The following is a 21481-nucleotide window of genomic DNA, read 5'->3' on the forward strand; positions in this document are numbered from 1 at the left end:
TGTGGAGTCAGTGAAGATGTTAAAGACATCCACAGAAATTATTAGTTGTCTTCTTTTAGGGTGAGGAAAGCAGACAGGCATTTCAGATGTGCAGGTAAGAATTGTAATTTTCTGAAAGGGTTAATGTTTTTTTAATGTCTTATATGACACACAGTGTATACATATTTAAGAGTATCCAGTGAACATGATTTTCTATTTATCTGTGCATTAATTAAAACTGTTATTATGCACTGTGTAATGTGTTGTAATGAAACTTGACCTTGACTCAATGACCAGACATGTTGGGAGTTAATAATAAGAGGACACGAAAGCTGCAACATAATTGTTTTATTTTTATGTTTTTCAATAGCGTGTTTTATAAAAAAATGTGTATTTATGAATAAAGATGACACTAAACAAGCATTGCTTGGAACTTTTTCTGTAGATTTTTGTAGATCAAAATCCCTGTGAATATGCACAGCAGTTATAAAAGGGTAAGGGATTACATCGTGATACAGGGATGTTAACAGGCTTTTGTTGATAATCTATGCATATAAATGTAGAAAAACATTTAGAAGACAGAGTACATAAAGTACATAGAGAGCAGATTTCATCACGCTTTTTCGAAAGGGAAGAGATGTTTCTGTGCTCCACGTTTCTCTCGTTTAGTTACACGCCTTACAATCTTTTCTTCCTGTTCCTCCTGTCTGTTTTGTGGCCAAGAAATTGCCAGAGAAGGTGGGGCTGTCTGTGCTCTGCCTTCTTCCTCATCTGAGGACAGTCCTTCAGCCCCGCCTTCTTTTCCTTCATTAAGCCCCACCCCTGAAGCAAGCCATTGTTGCCCATAGCGACGCTTCAGCCTCTCTTTAATCAACAGACCTTTGACTAGCAGGGTCCAATTAGCCACCACACGCTTCTCACGTTTCTGTTAAAATATCCAAACAATGACGTCAACACAACATTTCCAAAACATTTACTTTTCAGCCCAAAATCACAAGTAATTTTTGTAGTAGCTTTTTCTTTTGATCATGACTGTTCTTTGTGCTGCATGTGATAAGTTTGAAAATGTTTATTTTTAAGGAAATTTTTTCACTGAAATATTTTAGATGAGTGTGTTTGAAGACTTTTGTGATGTAAGGGACTTTTTCACAAACAAAGAACTTTGACATATATACACACCTCTTGTTCTTTCTTCTGCTGAATATCTTGCTCATTTTCCCAGGCAGCTTTCAGGATTTCTTGGTGTTCTTCACAGACAATATATCCATCATTACTGAAACACAATTATCCAATCAAATTATAGATTAAACTGAAGGCACATGCATGCACACATTTTTAAACATGTAGCATAAAAACACAAGAATATATCCAAATTCTACTCTTATTCTTTTGCCATAAATGAATGTACTGTGAACTGCCAGTTGTCTCTAACAAACACATACAAACAAATAGAAACTCACACTGCATGTGCAAATCCACAATGGTAATCAAAGCCTGTTACTGCTGCAGCACACTCTATGTTCAGTTTTCGAGCAACTCTGTGCAGATTTGGCAAACGCAGGTGAACACATCCCACTGGTAACATACACGGCTTAAACAGGTACACATTTCCAAACTCATTACGAGGTACCTGAAACGCATATCCACACACACACACACACACACACACACACACACACACACACACACACACACACACACACACACACACGTTCAGGAATCTCAAAGTCAAATCAGCAGATCTTACACAATTACACATTTCTTATCTTTACTGAAAAAAATCAGACTCACTTTGCCATCAACAGCGATCGGAGGCTGGTACTCTTCAGTTTGCCAGAGACCAAAGAGAGCCAGATCTTTGACATTTTTCTGCTCTGACATCATCCTGGCTTTACGAGAACGGTTGGAAAAACCAAGCACCATCTGACAGACAGAAGAGAGATCACAACTTATAACACCACCTACCAAAATCATTTTACAAAGACTGCTCACAACTACACAATACACTCATTAAACAGGGTCAAAGATTCTGGACAGCTAAGATAAAAATTGCAGGTTAATTTGATTCCAGGAAAGGAAAACCAAGGAACTGGAGTGTTACTAAGATTACGAACTGTGTTTTGCTCAAGGCCAAATTGTGGCCTTGAGCAAAACACCTAATCACAGATAGTACATTACAAGTTCCTTTAATGAAAACTGTTTGCTAAATGACAAGTGGTAATTAATCATAACAGAAAACGTTGTACGTGTGGTACAAAAGGTTTTACATTTGCAATGAGTGCTAATATTAGTTTGTAAAAGAATGCTTTTGCAATTATTGTAAAAAAATGTAAATGATGATGAACAAAGAATAACTACAAAACTGCTAAAATATAATAAAAAATATGTGGAAAACAGTTCTCTACCTTGTATGGTTCTTCTCCTAGTCGAACAGTTCTTGCTTCCTTCAGCCAGGTATCTCTAGAATGGAGCGTGTGCACACAGTCTCTGAAAACAAACAACAACAGACAAATTAACAGTTTGTGTACCCACCACAACAGGCTCGAAAGCAAAGAGAATCATGGCCTGCATATACAAGAAGTATAAAAATCGTAAAAACATTGTGGTTGTTAGTAAAAAAAAATACAAGAACATATACTCGAAGAGTGTTTACCGTGAGTAAACGGGCTCTCCTCTGCAGTACCCCAAGGCGGCGGCTGTAGCGGGGTAGAGAGCCTCATATTTCAGCAGGTGCCTCTTTAGAGCATACAGTGGATGGTTCTTATACTCTGATACTGATGTTGGCAATGGCTTATCCATTAACTTTGCCTGCATCTGTAGATAAGGAGCAAAGGTGTGTCAGGATGTACAGTGCTGTTCGAAGAGTTAACTTGTGAAAATGCATCTATTATGCATAGTTATAAAGTAATAGTTACTTTTTGTTTCTAATACAGTTTCTAGTTGCAAATTATATTATCAACATAACAATTTGATAGAAACGTTTTAGAATTTCTTAGTATTCTTAGTAAGTCTTCCTTTTGATTTAATGACAGCATGCACTCAAGCTTGCATGGACTTCACATGTTCTTGCCAAACCTTCTAATCCATGTTATCCCAGCATGATTTAAGAATGTTCCAGAAATAATATTAAGTGGTACAATCTGGTAAATCTGACCTCAAAGAGTGACCTAGAATTTTAAATAATTCTTATTTGTTTGACATTTGAGATGTCTATATATCGATTATGATCAGCACGTTATTTTATCGATATATTATTGAGGCATCGACATATGAAAATTAGCCAACATTTAAATTAGAAGCCTAATTTGTGTGCATTCCCATTCACTCCTTGACCTCTGACAGTCTGTCGTAATAGAATTGGGAGACCACAAAAGGGTGATAAAACATTTACTGAAAGCAGTCATGGTCTCTACACACACACACACACACACACAATGAGCAAATTTATGAAGGTTTTTGTACTTAAAGAATGAACAAAGTGACGTTGATGAGTTTGCAGTTTAGTGTGTGAAACTATGCAAACGGAACGATTAGAAATGGAGCCACTTATTATGTGAATAGGTCTTTTGTTCAAGCTTTCAAACCACAAAACTACATACTTGTAACTGAAAATACATTGTGTAGGCTCTATGAAAGATACATTTTCACAATAAATCAACCAGTGATGGCTAGAGTAAATTATCTTTGTCGTTTTATAATGATTTAGTTAAATTTAATGGAAAACTATGCGAGTTGCGCTCCGTGGCATTTGAGAATGTTGCCGCTGAGTGTTGGCGGTGTGTGTGTACATTTTGTTGGTAAAAAATAATTTTAATTTACCCTAACACTTTATTAAATTTGTGTTGAGAAATATGTCTTAAGAGACAAAGACTATTGTGCAACGAGCAGCATTATTTATATCTGAAAAAAATCCATATATATATATATATATATACAGGTCCTTCTCAAAAAATTAGCATATTGTGATAAAGGTCATTATTTTCCATAATGTAATGATAAAAATTAAACTTTCATATATTTTAGGTTCATTGCACACCAACTGAAATATTTCAGGTCTTTTATTGTTTTAATACTGATGATTTTGGCATACAGCTCATGAAAACCCAAAATTCCTATCTCAAAAAATTTGCATATTTCATCCGACCAATAAAATAAGTTTTTTTAATACAAAAAAATCAACCTTCAAATAATTATGTTCAGTTATGCACTCAATACTTGGTCGGGAATCCTTTTGCAGAAATGACTGCTTCAATGCGGCGTGGCATGGAGGCAATCAGCCTGTGTGGCACTGCTGAGGTGTTATGGAGGCCTAGGATGCTTCGATAGCGGCCTTAAGCTCATCCAGAGTGTTGGGTCTTGTGTCTCTCAACTTTCTCTTCACAATATCCCACAGATTCTCTATGGGGTTCAGGTCAGGAGAGTTGGCAGGCCAATTGAGCACAGTAATACCATGGTCAGTAAACCATTTACCAGTGGTTTTGGCACTGTGAGCAGGTGCCAGGTCGTGCTGAAAAATGAAATCTTCATCTCCATAAAGCTTTTCAGCAGATGAAAGCATGAAGTGCTCCAAAATCTCCTGATAGCTAGCTGCATTGACCCTGCCCTTGATAAAACACAGTGGACCATCACTGACTGTGGGTACTTGACACTGGACTTCAGGCATTTTGGCATTTCCTTCTCCCCAGTCTTCCTCCAGACTCTGGCACCTTGATTTCCGAATGACATGCAAAATTTGCTTTCATCCGAAAAAAGTACTTTGGACCACTGAGCAACAGTCCAGTGCTGCTTCTCTGTAGCCACTGGTTCAAAAGTGGCTTGACCTGGTGAATGCGGCACCCGTAGCCCATTTCCTGCACACGCCTGTGCACGGTGGCTCTGGATGTTTCTACTCCAGACTCAGTCCACTGCTTCCGCAGGTCCCCCAAGGTCTGGAATCGGTCCTTCTCCACAATCTTCCTCAAGGTCCGGTCACCTCTTCTCGTTGTGCAGCGTTTTTTGCCACACTTTTTCCTTCCAACAGACTTCCCACAGAGGTGCCTTGATACAGCACTCTGGGAACAGCCTATTTGTTCAGAAAGTTCTTTCTGTGTCTTACCCTCTTGCTTGAGGGTGTCAGTGATGGCCTTCTGGACAGCAGTCAGGTCGGCAGTCTTACCCATGATTGCGGTTTTGAGTAATGAAACAGGCTGGGAGTTTTTAAAAGCCTCAGGAGTCTTTTGCAGGTGTTTAGAGTTAATTAGTTGATTCAGATGATTAGGTTAATAGCTCGTTTAGAGACCCTTTTCATGATATGCTAATTTTTTGAGATAGGAATTTTGGGTTTTCATGAGCTGTATGCCAAAATCATCAGTATTAAAACAATAATAGACCTGAAATATTTCAGTTGGTGTGCAATGAATCTAAAATATATGAAAGTTTAATTTTTATCATTACATTATGGAAAATAATGAACTTTATCACAATATGCTAATTTTTTGAGAAGGACCTGTATATATATATATATATATATATATATATATATATATATATCGATAATCATCTGCAAAATCTTCCAATTATTGATGTGTGAAAAAGGCATCGATCCCAAACCTAATCATTTTTACTATACAATAGTAATGAATTTCTGCCTTAATTTCTTAACTTAAAACCCTGTGGCTGTTATTTTGATGAACACTCCAGGAAGACGGTGACTTCACAGTGCTAGTTCACAGTAGTTTAATATGATTTTCTTTTAAGATCTGGTGAATTGCTCCTCTGGTTCCGATCTCAGTGCATGTTGTACGTAGGGCTGTCAATCTATTAAAATTCTTTAATAAATTAATTTAATTGTAGGCTGATTAGTTAATCGAATTAAATCGCATACATAAATATTTGCTGAGAAAGCCCCTCAAGTAACAATAATTAAATATATAATGATTAAATAAATATAAATAGTTATATATAAAATAAACAAATAATACAGATAATTAAAATGCATTACATTACTTTGGCACACAAGTATTAAAAAAGACAAAAAGTGGCTTTAAAATGCAATATATTGTTTATTTCCATATTATTGAAAATAAGCCTATCATTGGCCTAAAGTTCACAGCAATCCATTTTGCAACTGAATTCATCAATCAGTCTGAAATTTATTATAAGGTCTTGTTTAAGGATGCGTCAATGTAGAACAAAAGCTTTTGGAGGATCTAGGTTGCATCGCATCATAAACATACTGTTTTTAGTTCGCTGACAATCAAAAACACATTGATATCTCTGCGTTCTGGTTTGCGCTCAATCAACTGTGTTTAAACACAAGAACGTGTTCTTATCTTATGTTGTCTGCCCTTGGTAAGTGCAGTTTGTTCCGTCTGTGTAAACCGCGCATTGCCAGCTGGAGTTTCGCTAACTGCCCCTGGAGAAAACAGGTGGTACTACAAACTTGAATTGCTCTCTCCGGGTGCATGATTAATTGCGCAATTTTTTTTTAACACGTTATTTTTTGTATAATTAATTGCATCAAATTAACATGTTAAATCGACAGCACTTGTTATAAGCCAAGTAAACTATCGAGCATCTACATCAGAGATATAGTTCGCCGAGGTTTAGTCAAGACCAGACCCTCCAAGATCCAGACCCAGACTAGACGCCTTGTGACCCAGATCCAGACCAAGACTAGACACTTCAAGACAAAGATTCACACCAAGACTAGACCCTTCGAGATCCTTCGAGACCCAGACCAAGACCCAGACCTGCCGATCCAAGAGCCAGGCAGTACATTTAAATTAACCAAGATGCTGAATTTATATTTGAAAAATCAACTATACAGAGAAAACAGATCCAGACCAAGACTGCGTTTCTTGAGACCAAAACCACTAACTCTGGTAGTTTGTGTGGCGCGCTCACATATTGAGAGTTCGTCATCAGCCCTGCATGTGCTATGTGTATGTGACACAACAGAACACCACTCATTTACTGAAGCACATTGTGATTTGAGACATTATATTGATTAAACACAGCCTTTTATGATTCACAAAGCTATCGTGTTTCCTCTAGAGATTTTAAATAAAAATGCATGAGGGATATGGATTACTTTAACTGTGCATTTTTGCCATTTTGGGAGCTTGACAGTGATGACCATGATTAGCTCACAGTATCAGACTTGGATCAGCCTTGTCGGACCATTACCCAATCCAGTTAAAAATGTCAGTATAGGAGCAGATACCGGTCCATGTATTGGATCAGTACATTCCTAATTTCAATTATTTCCCATATTTTCAAAGGTGACTTTTAAATGACACTGTTCATCACATGTGATGTAGTTTGTGTGTAAATGTGTGTGCATCCAAACCTCCTGGTCCTCTTTCTGTTCTCTCTCAGAATCTGGAGACTTGTAGAGCTCCATAGTCTCCTCCCACCATTCTGCGTCGATACGCCGTCGCCGTGACGATGTAAGCCAAGTAGGGTCATACCTGCTGCTAAGATCCTTCAGGTAACCCTCATCATCCACGGCCACCACATAAGTGATCGGTTGTGTCGCCTGGTCAGTGCAAAGGAGTGGCTGCTCAACCCCTTGAGCCACATCAACACACACCCACCTCCTGGTGCTTTCCAAATAAACCTCTAACCACTCATCTGCACCTTTGCCATCCTTTTTTTTACATCTCCGTTTCTTTACCTCTTCTCCTCCTCCTCCTCCTCCTCTTCACTTTTATCCTCCTCCTTGATCCCACTCGACCTCTGAGGAGCCTGACTTTTGACCATTTCTTGGACCTTAGATTTTCTACTAATTTTCATGTCCTTACAGTCGGAGTCTTCACTTTCATCATCATTGTTTGGCTGAAACTCCTCCTCGCTCTGCCCCTCCTCCTCACTGCTGACTTCTTTGTATGATACTTTTGAAGCTACACTTCTTCTTCTGGTGTTTTTGGGTTTTTGTCCTCCTGATGTCTCCTCTCCTCCTCCGTCTTTCTTTTTCCTTCTCTTTCCACCCCTTTCTTCTTTTAGTTCAGTGTCTTTCACTGAAGGGCGTTTGGACCCAGGGGAGATCTTAGGATCTGGGGAAGGATTCTCAGACTTCACTTTGGCAGGAGGACTCTTAGTAGTTTTGGCTTTATTCTACAAACAAGAAAAAACTCTCTATAAGTCAATCAAAATGCAAAGTCATTACAAGCTTCCACACAAGCCATTAAAAAGAAGTAAAATAAGAATCCAACTCCTTATTACCTTATTGGCAGGTGGTGGCTTGAAAGGTAGGGGTTGTAGTGACAGCACCAACCGGCAGAAGAGTTGCAATGATCTCAGCACCAATAAGAACAGCTACAGAAAGTGACAGCATTGATCAAACTTAGTTGACAAACAATATTTCAGACCTACACAAGTTTTTCTAATACAACCCCAATTCCAAACAAATTGGGACAGTATGAAAAATGCTAATAAATACAAAAATTTGTGATTTGTAAATTATATTCACCTTTTGCTATATTGAAAGCACTACAACTACACATTATATGATGTTCTACCTTGTGAAATTCATTGTTTTTTTAATGTACAGTAATTTCAAATCAGATGATTGCAACACACTCCAAAAAATTGAGACGAGGCAATTTAAGACTAATAACAATTTGACGAGTTCAAATAACAAGGCAATGTGAAACAGGTGAGTCAATCATGTCATAGTATAAAGGGAGCCTCCAAAAAACAGCCTAGTCCTTCAAGAGCAAAGATCAATCGAGATTTGTTATTTTGCCAACAGATGCTTCCACAAATAATCCAGCACTTTGAGAATAATTTTTGTGCATTTCACCCCCTATAGTGCACAATAAATTTAAAAGATTCAAGGAATCTGGTCAAATCTCGGTGCGTAAAAGGTCAAGCTGAAAACCATTTCTGAATGCGCGTGATCTCTGATCCCTCAGACATCACTGTTAAAAACGTCATTCATCTGTAATGGATATCATGAACATGGGTTTGGGATAACTTTAGTAAACCTTTTTAGTCAACACCACTCACCGCTGCATCCACAGATGCAAGTAAAGACTTACATCAACACTGTCCAGAAGCACTGCTTTTCTGGGCTCGTTCTCATCTTAGATGGACAGTAGAACAGTGGAACTGTGTTTTTTGGTCTGAAGAGTCCACATTTCAAAACGTTTTTGAAAAACAAAGCAGTCATGTTATCCGGGGCATCATGTCCTAAAGCCAGTGTCTGTATGGGCCATGGGTGTGTCAGTGCCCATGGCATGGGTAACTCGCACATCTGTGAGAACACCATGAATGAAGACAGATATGTACAAATTTTGGAGCAACATGTGCTGCCATCCAGCACCATCTTTTCCAGGGACGTCCCTGCATTTTCCAGCATGAAAACGTCAAACCACATACTGCCTGGGTTTCAAGATAATAAGTGTTATTAGAAGAAATTGTGTTGTTTCACAGTGGAAAACACTCTACTGTCCCAACTTTTTGGAGTATGTTGCAATCATCTGATTTAAAATTACTGTACATTTTCAAAAAAACAATGAAATTCACAAGGAAGTTGTAGTGCTTTCAATAAGGGTGAATATAATTTACAAATCACTCCTTTTTGTTTATATTAGCTTTATACATTCTGTCCCAACTTTTTCAGAATTGGGGTTGTAGTTAATCTGCTATGAACATGACTTGGAAACAAATAAACCCAAAGTAACACAAGAAAATTCATAGGTAAAGGAAATTGTGATCTTGCTCACATAGGTCATCTCCTCATGGTCTCTCACTGATAAACAGCCCATTCGCTTTTCCAGCACCATCTTCAAATCCCCACCTTTTTCCTCAGGTAAGGCGGGGTTAAGCGTAAACTTCACTTGAAACCTGGACAAGGTCACACCAAAAACATTTTTTATACACACAAAAAATATGATCAGAGTCTTACTACAAACAGAGCCAAATCACATTAAGCAAAATCAGGCTTACCATTTAAGAAGCCCCTCCAAGAAGGCTATGTTTACATGTTTTGTGGCAACTGTGGTGAAGTGGGTAGGCAGTATTGACAAGGTAATAGCCAACAGGTCAGGCTCACAGCAGAGTCTGTTTCGAAAAAATCCGCTGGCCAATAAGCATAGCAGGTGGACCTGTATGACAGTGTAAATAAACAACTGTGAGAAATCAAACCACAGTACAATGAAGGCAACAAAATAGAAGCAAATAACTACCAAGGATAGTTAATATTAAAAATGTGTGCAATAAAATGGTCAAATGGACACTACATTGTTATTATGCTATATGTTATTATTAATTTACAATGTTGTTATTATTATAATGATATGTAATGTAAAGATTTAAGAAAACAAACACCTTGTGTGTATCTTCTAGCACCTCCTTGTTAAATCTTTTCATGGTTCGGCGCAGATAAGTTTCAAACTCTGCTTTCCTTTTCTCCCTGTAAACAGTTGCCATAAAGTGTAAGTGTGTTTTATCTGTCACTGATCATCACAGCTTCACTTAGTTTCCTAAAGTTTGTAATATATTCCAGTTGATATCAGCCGTTTCATCTTTATCAGTATCAACATACTCAGAAAAAGTGCTTCAAGAATGAGATTGCAATCTTCTGGATACATACCACTTAGAGACATTTTACAAAGTTTAATTATTTAGCAAGCTCCTCAGCTTAAAAATATAGGTCACACAAAAATGAAAACTCTGTCATAATGTACTCACCCTTGTGTCATTCCAAACTAGTATGACTTTCTTTACAAATAAATAAATAAACAAACCCCATCGACAGAGGTTAAGTGACGCCATGCGAGGTAGCGGACGTGCGAGCGATGAGCTCTGCGCACTTTGCTAGTTTTTTTATTATTTTCATGTTATAATCTGGAGAAATTCGATACACCCAGTTACACATTTGCTCTCTGAGGTAAACATGGCAAAGAAGTCAAAATCCTCGGGCTCTGGAGACTTTTACTGACTTGTAGTGATATAGTGACACTTACTTGCTCAAGATGAAACCTCTGATGGGATTGCAGACCGGGGACTCGATTTGGATGGCACGGCCGGGGAAATTCAGCGTCTACTGTCCAACATGTTGGTGATGCTAATGAAGGTTGTTGCTGACTTGGAGGATCTCGCGGTAATACATCGATCGATTACAGCGATGGAAACTAAATTATCTGAGTTGGTTACAAGAGTGGCAGATGTTGAGAAACGGTTAGATTATCTGGAGTTATCGGAAAGGGAATTATCCACTAATCCACTCGTGACCAAAAAAGACCTGGAAGGTAGTTTGGAAAAACTGGAAGATTTGGAAAATAGGAGCCGAAGGAACAACATACGGATTGTTGGAATTCCTGAGCATGAAGGCAGAGATATGGTAAAATTCCTGGATGAGCTCTTCCAAAGTTTGCAAGACATAACAGGCCATAATCTGGAAATTGAGCTAGATCACGGAGTCCCATCTCACAGATCTGCAGAGGGAGACAGGCCTCAATCAATTCTGGCCATCCGATAAAGATCTCGTCTTGTGGCAGGCGAGGGGCAATGGAAAGCTTTCTTAGAAGAATCACCATATTTTCTTGTTCCCGGACTTTGCGAAATCGACAAAAGAGAAACATGATCGGTTCAAGGAATGCAAGAAACTCTTGCATCAACGGAAGATCGCTTTTGCACTAATGTTTCTGGCCAAACTGAGAATAGACACCAAGAACGGCCGCAAAGTATTTTTATGCCCCAAACACTGTCCTTCATCGAAACAATGGGTGAGTAAGCCATTGGGTGTTTCTCATGTGAGTGGATTGACTCGCTGTACACTGAACTGTACATTGAGCTGAGATTCAGGAATTTTGGTTGAAGGTACAGAGTTTTGTGTTTGATGTTTGGGCATTCTGATTTCGTTTTGCCCCAGACTCCATGTCTTGGGTGATGGGGCGGTCATCAATGTAGGTGACAAATACATAAAAAATTGGGTCTTCACCAGTGTGATGATAGGCAGGCAGATTGTTTTAAGGGGTTGGAAGTCGGTGGGAGCACCCTCAATTCAGGAGTGGTACGAGGAGATGAGAAGGGTGGCAGCCTTTGAAGAGGTAACGTGTATAAGGCTAGGGATATAGGATTCTTTTAATGGGAAATGGGGTAGATATTAGATATTTGTATATATATATATATATATATAGTCTTACTTAAGTAACCACATATACAGAGTATATATATATATATATATATATATATATATATATATATATATATATATTCTCTGTATATGTGGTTACTTAAGTAAGACCACTGGGATGTTCGTTATGGGTCGGGTTCTTGATTGGGGAGGGGTAGTATTGGGAGTTAATGTTGATTCATTGTATATATATATATATATATATATATATATATATATATATATATATACATACACATACACACATTTCTTTTCTTTGCTTTAACATTTGTATTGATATTTCAATCACAAAAAAATAAAAAATAAATAAACTCCATCTCCACAAACAAAACAAAAAACGTGCAAATGAATAGTGACTCTGTGCACATAACACTTGGTCATAAGCTTGACAGACCGGGATCACTATTCTACGGTGGCCCAGGGGTGCACAAAACAAACAAATTAGCAAAGCACATAAAATCTGAAAACACAATGGAAATAAGCCACAACACAATTAAATTAAAACTGTAGTAAAATTAAAGGTGTAGTTCACCCAAAAATGAAAATTCTCTCATCATTTACTAACCCTCATGCCATCCCAGGTGTGTATGACTTTCTTTGTTCTGCTGAACACAAACGAAGATTTTTAGAAGAATATCTCAGCTCTGTTGATCCTTACAATGTAAGTGAACCCTTCAAAAATGTGAAGCTACAAAAAACACATCAAGGCCACAAAATAGTAATCCTTACAACTCCAGTGGTTTAATAAATGTCTTCTGAAGCAATATGATAGGTGTGGTTGAGAAAATTTTCAATTTTTAAGTCCTTATTTTACTAAACACTCTCCTCCCTGTCCAGTAGGATGTGATATGCATGGAGAATGCGAATTGACAAAAACAAAATAACTCTTAGGAGTGCTTAGAAGGGCTGTTTGAAAGTGACAGTAAAGTAAAAAATTAATTTAAAAAAAGTTAATTTTTTATCGTTTTTTCATCCATACTTAAATCACTTCTGAAGAAGTGGATTTAACCACTTTGTCATACGGGCACTGTAAAAAAATACTGTAAATTTACAGCCAAATTCCTACAGCAATCTACTGTGATTCTTAAATACAGTAGTTTGCTGTTAAAAATTTTGCATTCTGGGAGATCAAGAGCAGACTCACTGTGAAGTGACTAGTTTTACAGTAAATAGCTGTTCTATGCAAGGCATTAGGGGAAAATGAACATTTAAAATTGTGATATCATCTCAAGCTATAGAGACATTTTGAAACAAATATATGTCTCATGATGCTTCTGACCAACTCCTCACTTGTCTCTCTAATGAGAAGTCAAATAAAAAAAAAATCAACCTTTGAAGTAATGTACATATTACATGTACAGTTTTGCCAAGATTGAAAAGTGTATTTTTTATGATAAAACAAAAAACCAACAACAACCTGCACACAGTAAAATAACAGCATAGCACTGCATTGTGGGTTATAATGGTGACATACCCATAAGCCTTTGCGCTTGAATAAGTATGCATGCTTCGGAAATGCATTGGGGCTACAAAAATTAAAAACAAACAAAAAACATGAACAAAAGTTTTTATTCAGACTTAATAGAAGTCTGAATAAATTTAATTAGTTTAATTAGTGTTGTTGTTTTGTTACCATTATGGTGATTAGTGTTCTCTTAAACTTGCACTTCGGACCTTCTTTATTATTATATTATGATCTTCCGGCCAGTCAATTTGTGTTTAAGTAAAACACGAGTTGATGCACTGTGATAGTTGGAAGACAAAACATAAGGTCAGACTGAATATCTGATCCTACCTCATAAACGACACTAAACGTGTCAATAGTTATGCATTACACATTAAAATATAAAAGCAAAAACAGTAAAGAATATTTCAGCAAAATTATATCAGCAAACTGAGTGTTTTATGTTTTTGATGAACTTACAGAATAACAGAAGTTGCCAACAAGACACACACAGATATCAACTCTCGGCATACAAATTGCAACAATGGTGACAATTAACAAACAAACTTTTACATAAAAAGTAAAAGCTGAACATTAAAATACAAGTATCTTAGACTGCAACAAAAACAACATCAAAATAAACCAGCAAATACTAAAAAATCTAAGTAAATTCTTCATGCCGCAGTGCATGCTGGGAACATAGCTGTTAACAACAGTAGACAGCAAGTAATTTAACAGCAATATGCAGCTAAATTGCAGTTGTATAATGTAGCTGTCAAAAACAGTAACTTGCTGTTAATTTCAAGAACGGTAACAAACCGTATTTTTACAGTATAATGCTGGCAACCACAGCTGCCAGTAGTTTACTGTATTTTTACAGGATTTATTTTTTTACAGTGTACTTTTAGGCAGCCTTTATGTGCTTTTTGGGGCTTCAAAGTTGTGATAACCATTCACTTGCATTGTATGGAGATACAGAGCTGAAATAGTCTTCTAAAAATCTTTGTGTTCAGCAGAAGAAAGAAATCTTACACATCTGGGATGGCATGAGGGTGAGTAAATTATGAGAGAATTTTCATTTTTGGAAACCAATTACATGCTGACTGGGAAACTTCTCTTGTGAGTGACTTGCTGTGGGATGAGCAGCACTTTGCATCTTCCAAACAGCCTCATGATCTTGCATGCATTGAGTCAGACTGCAACACAACTTAAAATACTAGTGTGTAAAAATTATTTGTTTTCAGTACATTTCATTGTGTTGTGGACTAATTTTGCTGTTCTTTGGCTTAATTTCATTGTGTTGTAATTTATTTATTTTGTGCTGTGGCTTATTTCCATTGCGCTGTTGCTTATTTTAATTGTGTTATGTCTTATTTTTGTTGTTCAGTGGATTTCTGTTGTTCTGTGGCTTAATTTCATTGTACTGTGGCTTATTTAATTTGTGCTCTGGCTTAATTTTGCTATGTTGTTGCTTATTTCCATTGTGCTTTGGCTTAATTTTGTTGTGGCTTATTTCAGTTGTGTTGTGGCTTTTCCATTGTGTTGTGGCTTAACTTTGTTGTGTTGTGGCATATTTATGTTGTGATGTGGCTTTTCCATTGCGTTTTGGCTTATTTCTGTTGTGTTTTCAGCTTTGATTTGCTATACTTATTTGGTTGAGTTGTGCACATCTGGGCCACTGTACCAATCACTTGCATTATGGCAAATAAACCTTGTGCTATTTTTTTAGAAATTCACCTTATACAGTTTTGAAGCAACATAAGGTAAATAAAGACAGAATTTTCATTTTTGGATGAACTATTCTTTCAAACTCTCGCCACATCTCTCACCCATACTCACTTCCTCTCTCTCTTGCGAGCCATGTCTGGTGTCTCGATCTCAATCTCCACAGGTTTTGAAGCAACTGCTAGTTCTGTTGAGGTCTCAGAACTGAGTGGTTCTGCCATCTCTGAGAAAGCACACATTTCAAATAAGATAATGTTAGTGTATGTGATTTCAAGACACACTGGCTTAGAAATACAGTTCCTATAAAAGACACAAACCCAAATGTAAGAGATTCAAAGACAAATCAGTTTAAATATCAACAACTGACAACAAAACATTATACTATTTACCTTCTACCTCCTGCCAGTCATCATCCTCATCCTCACTCTCTTCCTCTTCTACTTTCACTTGTTTTGATGATGGTGAAAACTCTATGAACTTGGCACTCATCTCCTCACTGTTGTCACTCATGTCTTCAGGCTCTTCTGCTTTAACTTTGATGTCCTGGAAGTACTTGCTTGTCTTCCTGTCAGAGGGATCTTTGGCCATTTTGGATGCTCGAGATCCCACTTTGCAGTTTTTGAGGTTGTTTTTCACCAACATGCCATTTTCTGAAACAGACAAGCAGGCCATGATTGACACTCTTATTGTGAGCACAAAAAAGCCCAGTTGCAACAACAACAAAAAAACTACTTAAGAAAAAACGTAATTGTAATAATACCAATTATAACACTATTGTCATTAAAGGTGTTGTTAAAGCTGAAGTGAATAACTTTTTCGGTGTTAAAATACTTCCATCTACCCCAGCAGAGACAACTATAAGTAGACCCTGCATAGGTTAATGTTTTTCAAAACTGAAAACACGTCTCTCTCTCTCTCTGGTATTGTAAAAAAAATCCTGTTTGTTTTTATATTGCACACGCCCACCCTAATATACAAGCTTCACACTCACACACACACACACACACACACACACACACGTAATAATTGTAATATGTAATAACTGCACTGTAAGTCGCTTTGGATAAAAGCGTCTGCCAAATGCATAAATGAAATAAATGAAATGAAAAAATTCAAAGACACACACACACACACACACACACGTTGTGTTTCCATGTTTTATGGGGACTTTCCATAGACATAATGGTTTTTATACTGTACAAACTTTATATTCTATCCCCTAAACCTAACCCTACCCCTAAACTTAACCCTCACAGAAAACTTTCTGCATTTTTACATTTTCAAAAAACATAATTTAGAATGATTTATAAGCTGTTTTCCTCATGGGGACCGACAAAATGTCCCCACAAGGTCAAACATTTCGGGTTTTACTATCCTTATGGGGACATTTGGTCCCCACAAAGTGATAAATACACGCTCACACACACACACACTCTCACACACTCTCACACACACACACACACACACACACACTCTCTCTCTCACACACACACACACACACACACACACACACACACACACACACACACACACACTCTGAGTGTATTGTATCGGTATTTCATTCGAAGTGCAATAAATAACAAGCCACACAAGAGAGCTCAAGCAAGACAGCCTGCACACCTGCACATTGCAGCTGTCTGCATCAACCGTGCACTAGATTCAAACCAATACTGTTCATTCAATTAAATGTTGAATTGTAGATCTGCATTTACCTGATCACAGTGACTAGCTGTGTTTCTACGTTTGAACAACGCATAGCAAGACAACAGTTTTTAATAGAAAGTGGATACCTTTGATTTTTTGCGTTTTGGGTGCTGGTTTGTTCTTTGCAATCTGCTTCGGTTTCTTTGTGTCCGTTTTCTGCTTAGTATCTTTTCTCTTGGCCATTCTGTTGCAGCTGTGAGATCGCGGACTGTTTCAGGACAAGTTATCTCCGGTGTGTTCTGAGAAAAAGAGACATGCATTACACGTGAACTTGTGTAACCAGAAGACCCGTGTTACCCAACACAATCACTTCAGACCTTTCATAACACTGAATGCATGCGCTTGCTTGCAGCAGTCCGGTAGTGTCTAGAAGGGATCCCTCGCTCGTCAACTTCTCGCGCATGCGCATTCTGTTAAGATGTTTTCGCATGTGCTTATTTGCTCCGCGTAATAATTATGGAAAGCATTAGCAACTTAAATAATATCAATAATATAACATTATTATTATCCTTATCATAGAGTAACTATTTGCACTAGATGTAAATACCTGCCACATAGTGCGGCTATTTGCACTGAAATAGTTTGGTGTAAACAAAGAAAAAAGACAATCACCTCAACTGTTTATGCAATGGCTTGGTGAGATAAGGCAGTATTTGTGCTTTTTCTATGTGGATGACCTGGGTTCTAATCCTCCCTTTGACCCAGTTTTCCCCATCCTATCTCCACTTTATATATTTTTCTTCAATACTACTTATAATAATAAAAAATACAATTTATATAATTGTTGATTTAAACTGGCCCCAATATTCACACATATCTTCAATAGATTACTGGAGCAGTGTGAAGTCCCATGCTGTTTCAAACGCTCAATCATTATCTCTGTCCCAAAGACCTGTACAGACCTGTTGCTCTGACATCTGCGGTCATGAAATCCTTTGAGAGACTGGTGTTGGCCCACCTGAAGAACATCACTGACCCCTTTTCTAGATCCCCTTCAATTTGCTTATCGTGCAAACAGGTCTGTGGATGATGCAGTCAACATGGGATTGCTTAATATCCTGCAACATCTGGACAGACTAGTGACATATGCAAGGATCCTTTTTGTGGACTTCAGTTCGGCTTTCAACACCATCATCCCAGCTATACTCCAGAACAAATTACACCAACTCTCTGTTCCCATGTCTATCTGTCAGTGGATCACCAGCTTTCTGACAGACAGGCAGCAGCTTGTGACACAGGGGAAATTAACTTCCGGCACCTGTTCAATCAGCACTGGTGCCCCCCAGGGATGTGTGCTCTACCCACTACTCTTCTCCCTCTACACTGCATCGCCGTCGCTGAAGATGACACTACTGTCATCGGCCTCATCCGAGATGACAATGAGCCTGCATACAGAAGGGAGGTTGAACGGCTGGATGTCTGGTGCAGTCAAAACAACCTTGAGCTGAACACGCTCAAAACGGTGGAGATGATTGTGGACTTTAGGGGGAACACCCCAACACTGACCCCCCCTCACCATTCTAAAGAGCACTGTGGCAGCAGTGGAGTCATTCAGGTTACTGGGCACTACCATCTCACAGGACCTGATGTGGGAGACACACATTGACTCCATTGTGAAAAAGGCCCAGCAGAGGTTTTACATCCTTTGCCAGCTGAGGAAGTTCAACCTGCCACAGGCACTGCTGATACAGTTCTACTCAGCAGTCATTGAGACTGTCCTCTGCACTTCAATTACTGTCTGGTTTGATTCAGCTAAATCAGACATCAGAAGACTACAAAGGACAGTTCGGACTGGGAGACGATTATTGGTTCCCCCTACCCTCCCTTCAAGAACTATACACTTCCAGAGTGAGGAAAAAGGCTGTAAAAATCACTCTGGACCCCACTCACCCAGCCCACTACCTTTTTGAACTGTTGCCTTCTGGCCGATGCTTCAGAGCTCTGAGCACCAGAACCATCAGGCACAGGAACAGTTTTTTTTTCCCTCAGGCTATCCATCTCATGAACAGTTCAAATTGGCCCATTGAGCAACAATTATCTGCAACACACTGTTCAGACTTTTTTATATTTATCCAACATATCTACCTCTTCTGGCATTTAATTCCTATGGGGAAAAAAAGAGAAAAAAAAGGAGAAAAAAAAAATACAATTTGCACAGTACATAACAGATAAAATATTTGTATTAGAATTGCACTATGTATTTGTATGTGTGTATCTATGTATGTGTGTGTCTATATGTACGTATGTGTATAATTATTTTTTTATAATTTTGTATTATTATCTATATCTTGCTGCTGTTTTTGTATTGTTTTTGTATTGCTGTGCACTGGAAGCTCCTGTCACCGAGACAAATTCCTTGTATGTGTAAGCATACTTGGCAATAAAGCTGATTCTGATTTCCTTGCAATGATAGGTTGGTGTAGGGTGTCTGTGGGACTCTAAATAAACACAGTGACACCATGTTAGTATTTAATTAGAGGTGCAAATAGTATCTGTCTAACACTATTTACAATTAGTGCAAATAGCCTCTACCTAACTATTATAATTATTAGAAATTGTAGTATTAGTAGAATTATACAGAAATCCTGTTGTTTTCTTGATATTTCATATAGCATCCCATGTTTCTTGGATACAGTAATATTTTGACATAAGTTCATGTTAAGGCACATATTATTTTAATTCTTAGATTCTGCTATTGTCACTTAATTGACATGAAAAGTAATTCTTTAATTAAAAAATGTTGTGTTGAAAAGAAAAAAACTAGCTGCTGTTTATAGATGTTTATCTCTTTTAGAACTAGAAAATGTAAAACAAATCTTGTGGAAATGTTGTTTGTGTTCCACAGCTAGCTCTCCTTCCCAGTCTAATCGCAAAAAAAATAAAAAAATAAAAAATAAAAAAAATGCAAACAAATGTGTCCCCACTCAAGATATACGTCCACTGAAGTGCAGATGCAATCTTTGTTTATTGAAACAAAGTTGCATCTGAGTGGATAAGAACCCAGGACTTTTTAAACAAGGGAGAATTTACTATCACTTCACCACCCAGTCAGACTCTCAACAACTGAGCTGATTATGTACTCCTCAGTGACCAACAATGTCTCATGACCGTAACAAACGCACAGCTAAAGTTATCAAATGTATTATGTCAAATATTTATTTTAGAGCTTGAATTGATCATCAAAACTGACTGTTCATCAAAACATCTTTAACGAGCGCTTCTCGTTGCTGTGCGACTTCAAATTAACGCCATGTAAGAATCTCGCGAGATTGACGATAGAGGGATCCCTTCTATATACGACCGAGGAACCCCAAGCAGACGTCACATCCGATCCGAATCCGCGACCGGGTACAATCAGGTGGTTAGCAGGTCACTATTAGCCTCTGCTGGTAGATACTGGAACTACATCACCCGATGGCAAAAAAACATATTTCTGCATAGACAGCCATTCAAAAGTAGCCGTGTTTTATGATTAAATGAAAAAAAAAAAAAAAAAAATCCAAGAACAATTTCAATGAAATTATTCCATTACATTATAGCACATCGTCATCCCGTTATGAACTGTTTTTGAAGGGCTCTTTGATGCGTGAAATTTATTTATATTTAAATATATATTTATATATATTATTTATTTATATTTTTATAAATTTATTTATATTTTCCCTATTGACGAGGGATCAGTCACGTGACACTCAATCCCGGAACTGTGTGCTCATGAGCAAAGATGGCAGCCTCCATTTAGCTCTTTTTTATTTTTATTATTATTATTATTATTGCAATTATACATCACAAAACAAAACAGGGAGCATTCAACAAATGTAAGACACAGAACAAACTTAAAGGAACAAGGACAAGGTTCAAGATTCAAGACTGAATAGGATATATATATATAGATTAATATATATATATATACATACACATACACATGCATACACACACACACACACACACACACACACACACACATATATACACACATGCATACATATATAAACATACATATAAACATACATACATAAACATACATATATAAGAACACAAAACAAGGTTGTACTAAAACAACAAATACTTTGACAGCAAAACATAAAGATTCAGTCTTTCTATTTTGCTCTATTTCTGGGAACCATGGGCTAGTTGAGCACAGTCATAGAGATGAATGGGGATGCTAACGGAGAGCTATCTCCAGGTGTGACATACCAGTTAAAAACTAAGTTTCTTATTTGGGGACCAAATGTAATGTTTGGTTAATCAGAAATGTATATTTGACTGGTAGAATATTGCTATCAAAGGCTGAATGGTTGTCAAGATTAGCTTATATAGCAATGGTTTTAGATGCTCCAAAGTTAATTATTAGGCAAGTTAATAAGAAAATGTATAATTGTATTTGGAAGAATAGGCCACATTACTTAAATAGAGGTATATTAGGTAATCTATTTCATCAAGGTGGTTTAAATGCAATTGACTTTGAAGTTTCTAATACTATATTTAAAATTAAATGGATTCAG

At 37.5% G+C, this 21481-nt stretch overlaps 1 protein-coding gene across 1 annotated transcript; it reads right to left on the reverse strand.

The window, feature by feature from the left end:
* Positions 1-319: 319 nt before the first annotated feature.
* Positions 320-17309, reverse strand: xpc (xeroderma pigmentosum, complementation group C). The gene is given in 15 exon segments (XM_052094202.1): positions 320-904; positions 1159-1252; positions 1440-1609; positions 1771-1902; positions 2385-2466; positions 2633-2793; positions 7310-7638; positions 7641-8076; positions 8185-8277; positions 9690-9810; positions 9913-10070; positions 10294-10378; positions 15387-15495; positions 15662-15922; positions 17063-17309. Coding segments are annotated over 15 exon segments (2640 nt in total). The 5' UTR covers positions 17160-17309; the 3' UTR covers positions 320-592.
* Between the last annotated feature and the right edge of the window lie 4172 nt (positions 17310-21481).

This window comes from Xyrauchen texanus, chromosome 27 (genome assembly GCF_025860055.1).
Source record: "Xyrauchen texanus isolate HMW12.3.18 chromosome 27, RBS_HiC_50CHRs, whole genome shotgun sequence".
Classification (NCBI taxonomy): domain Eukaryota; kingdom Metazoa; phylum Chordata; class Actinopteri; order Cypriniformes; family Catostomidae; genus Xyrauchen; species Xyrauchen texanus.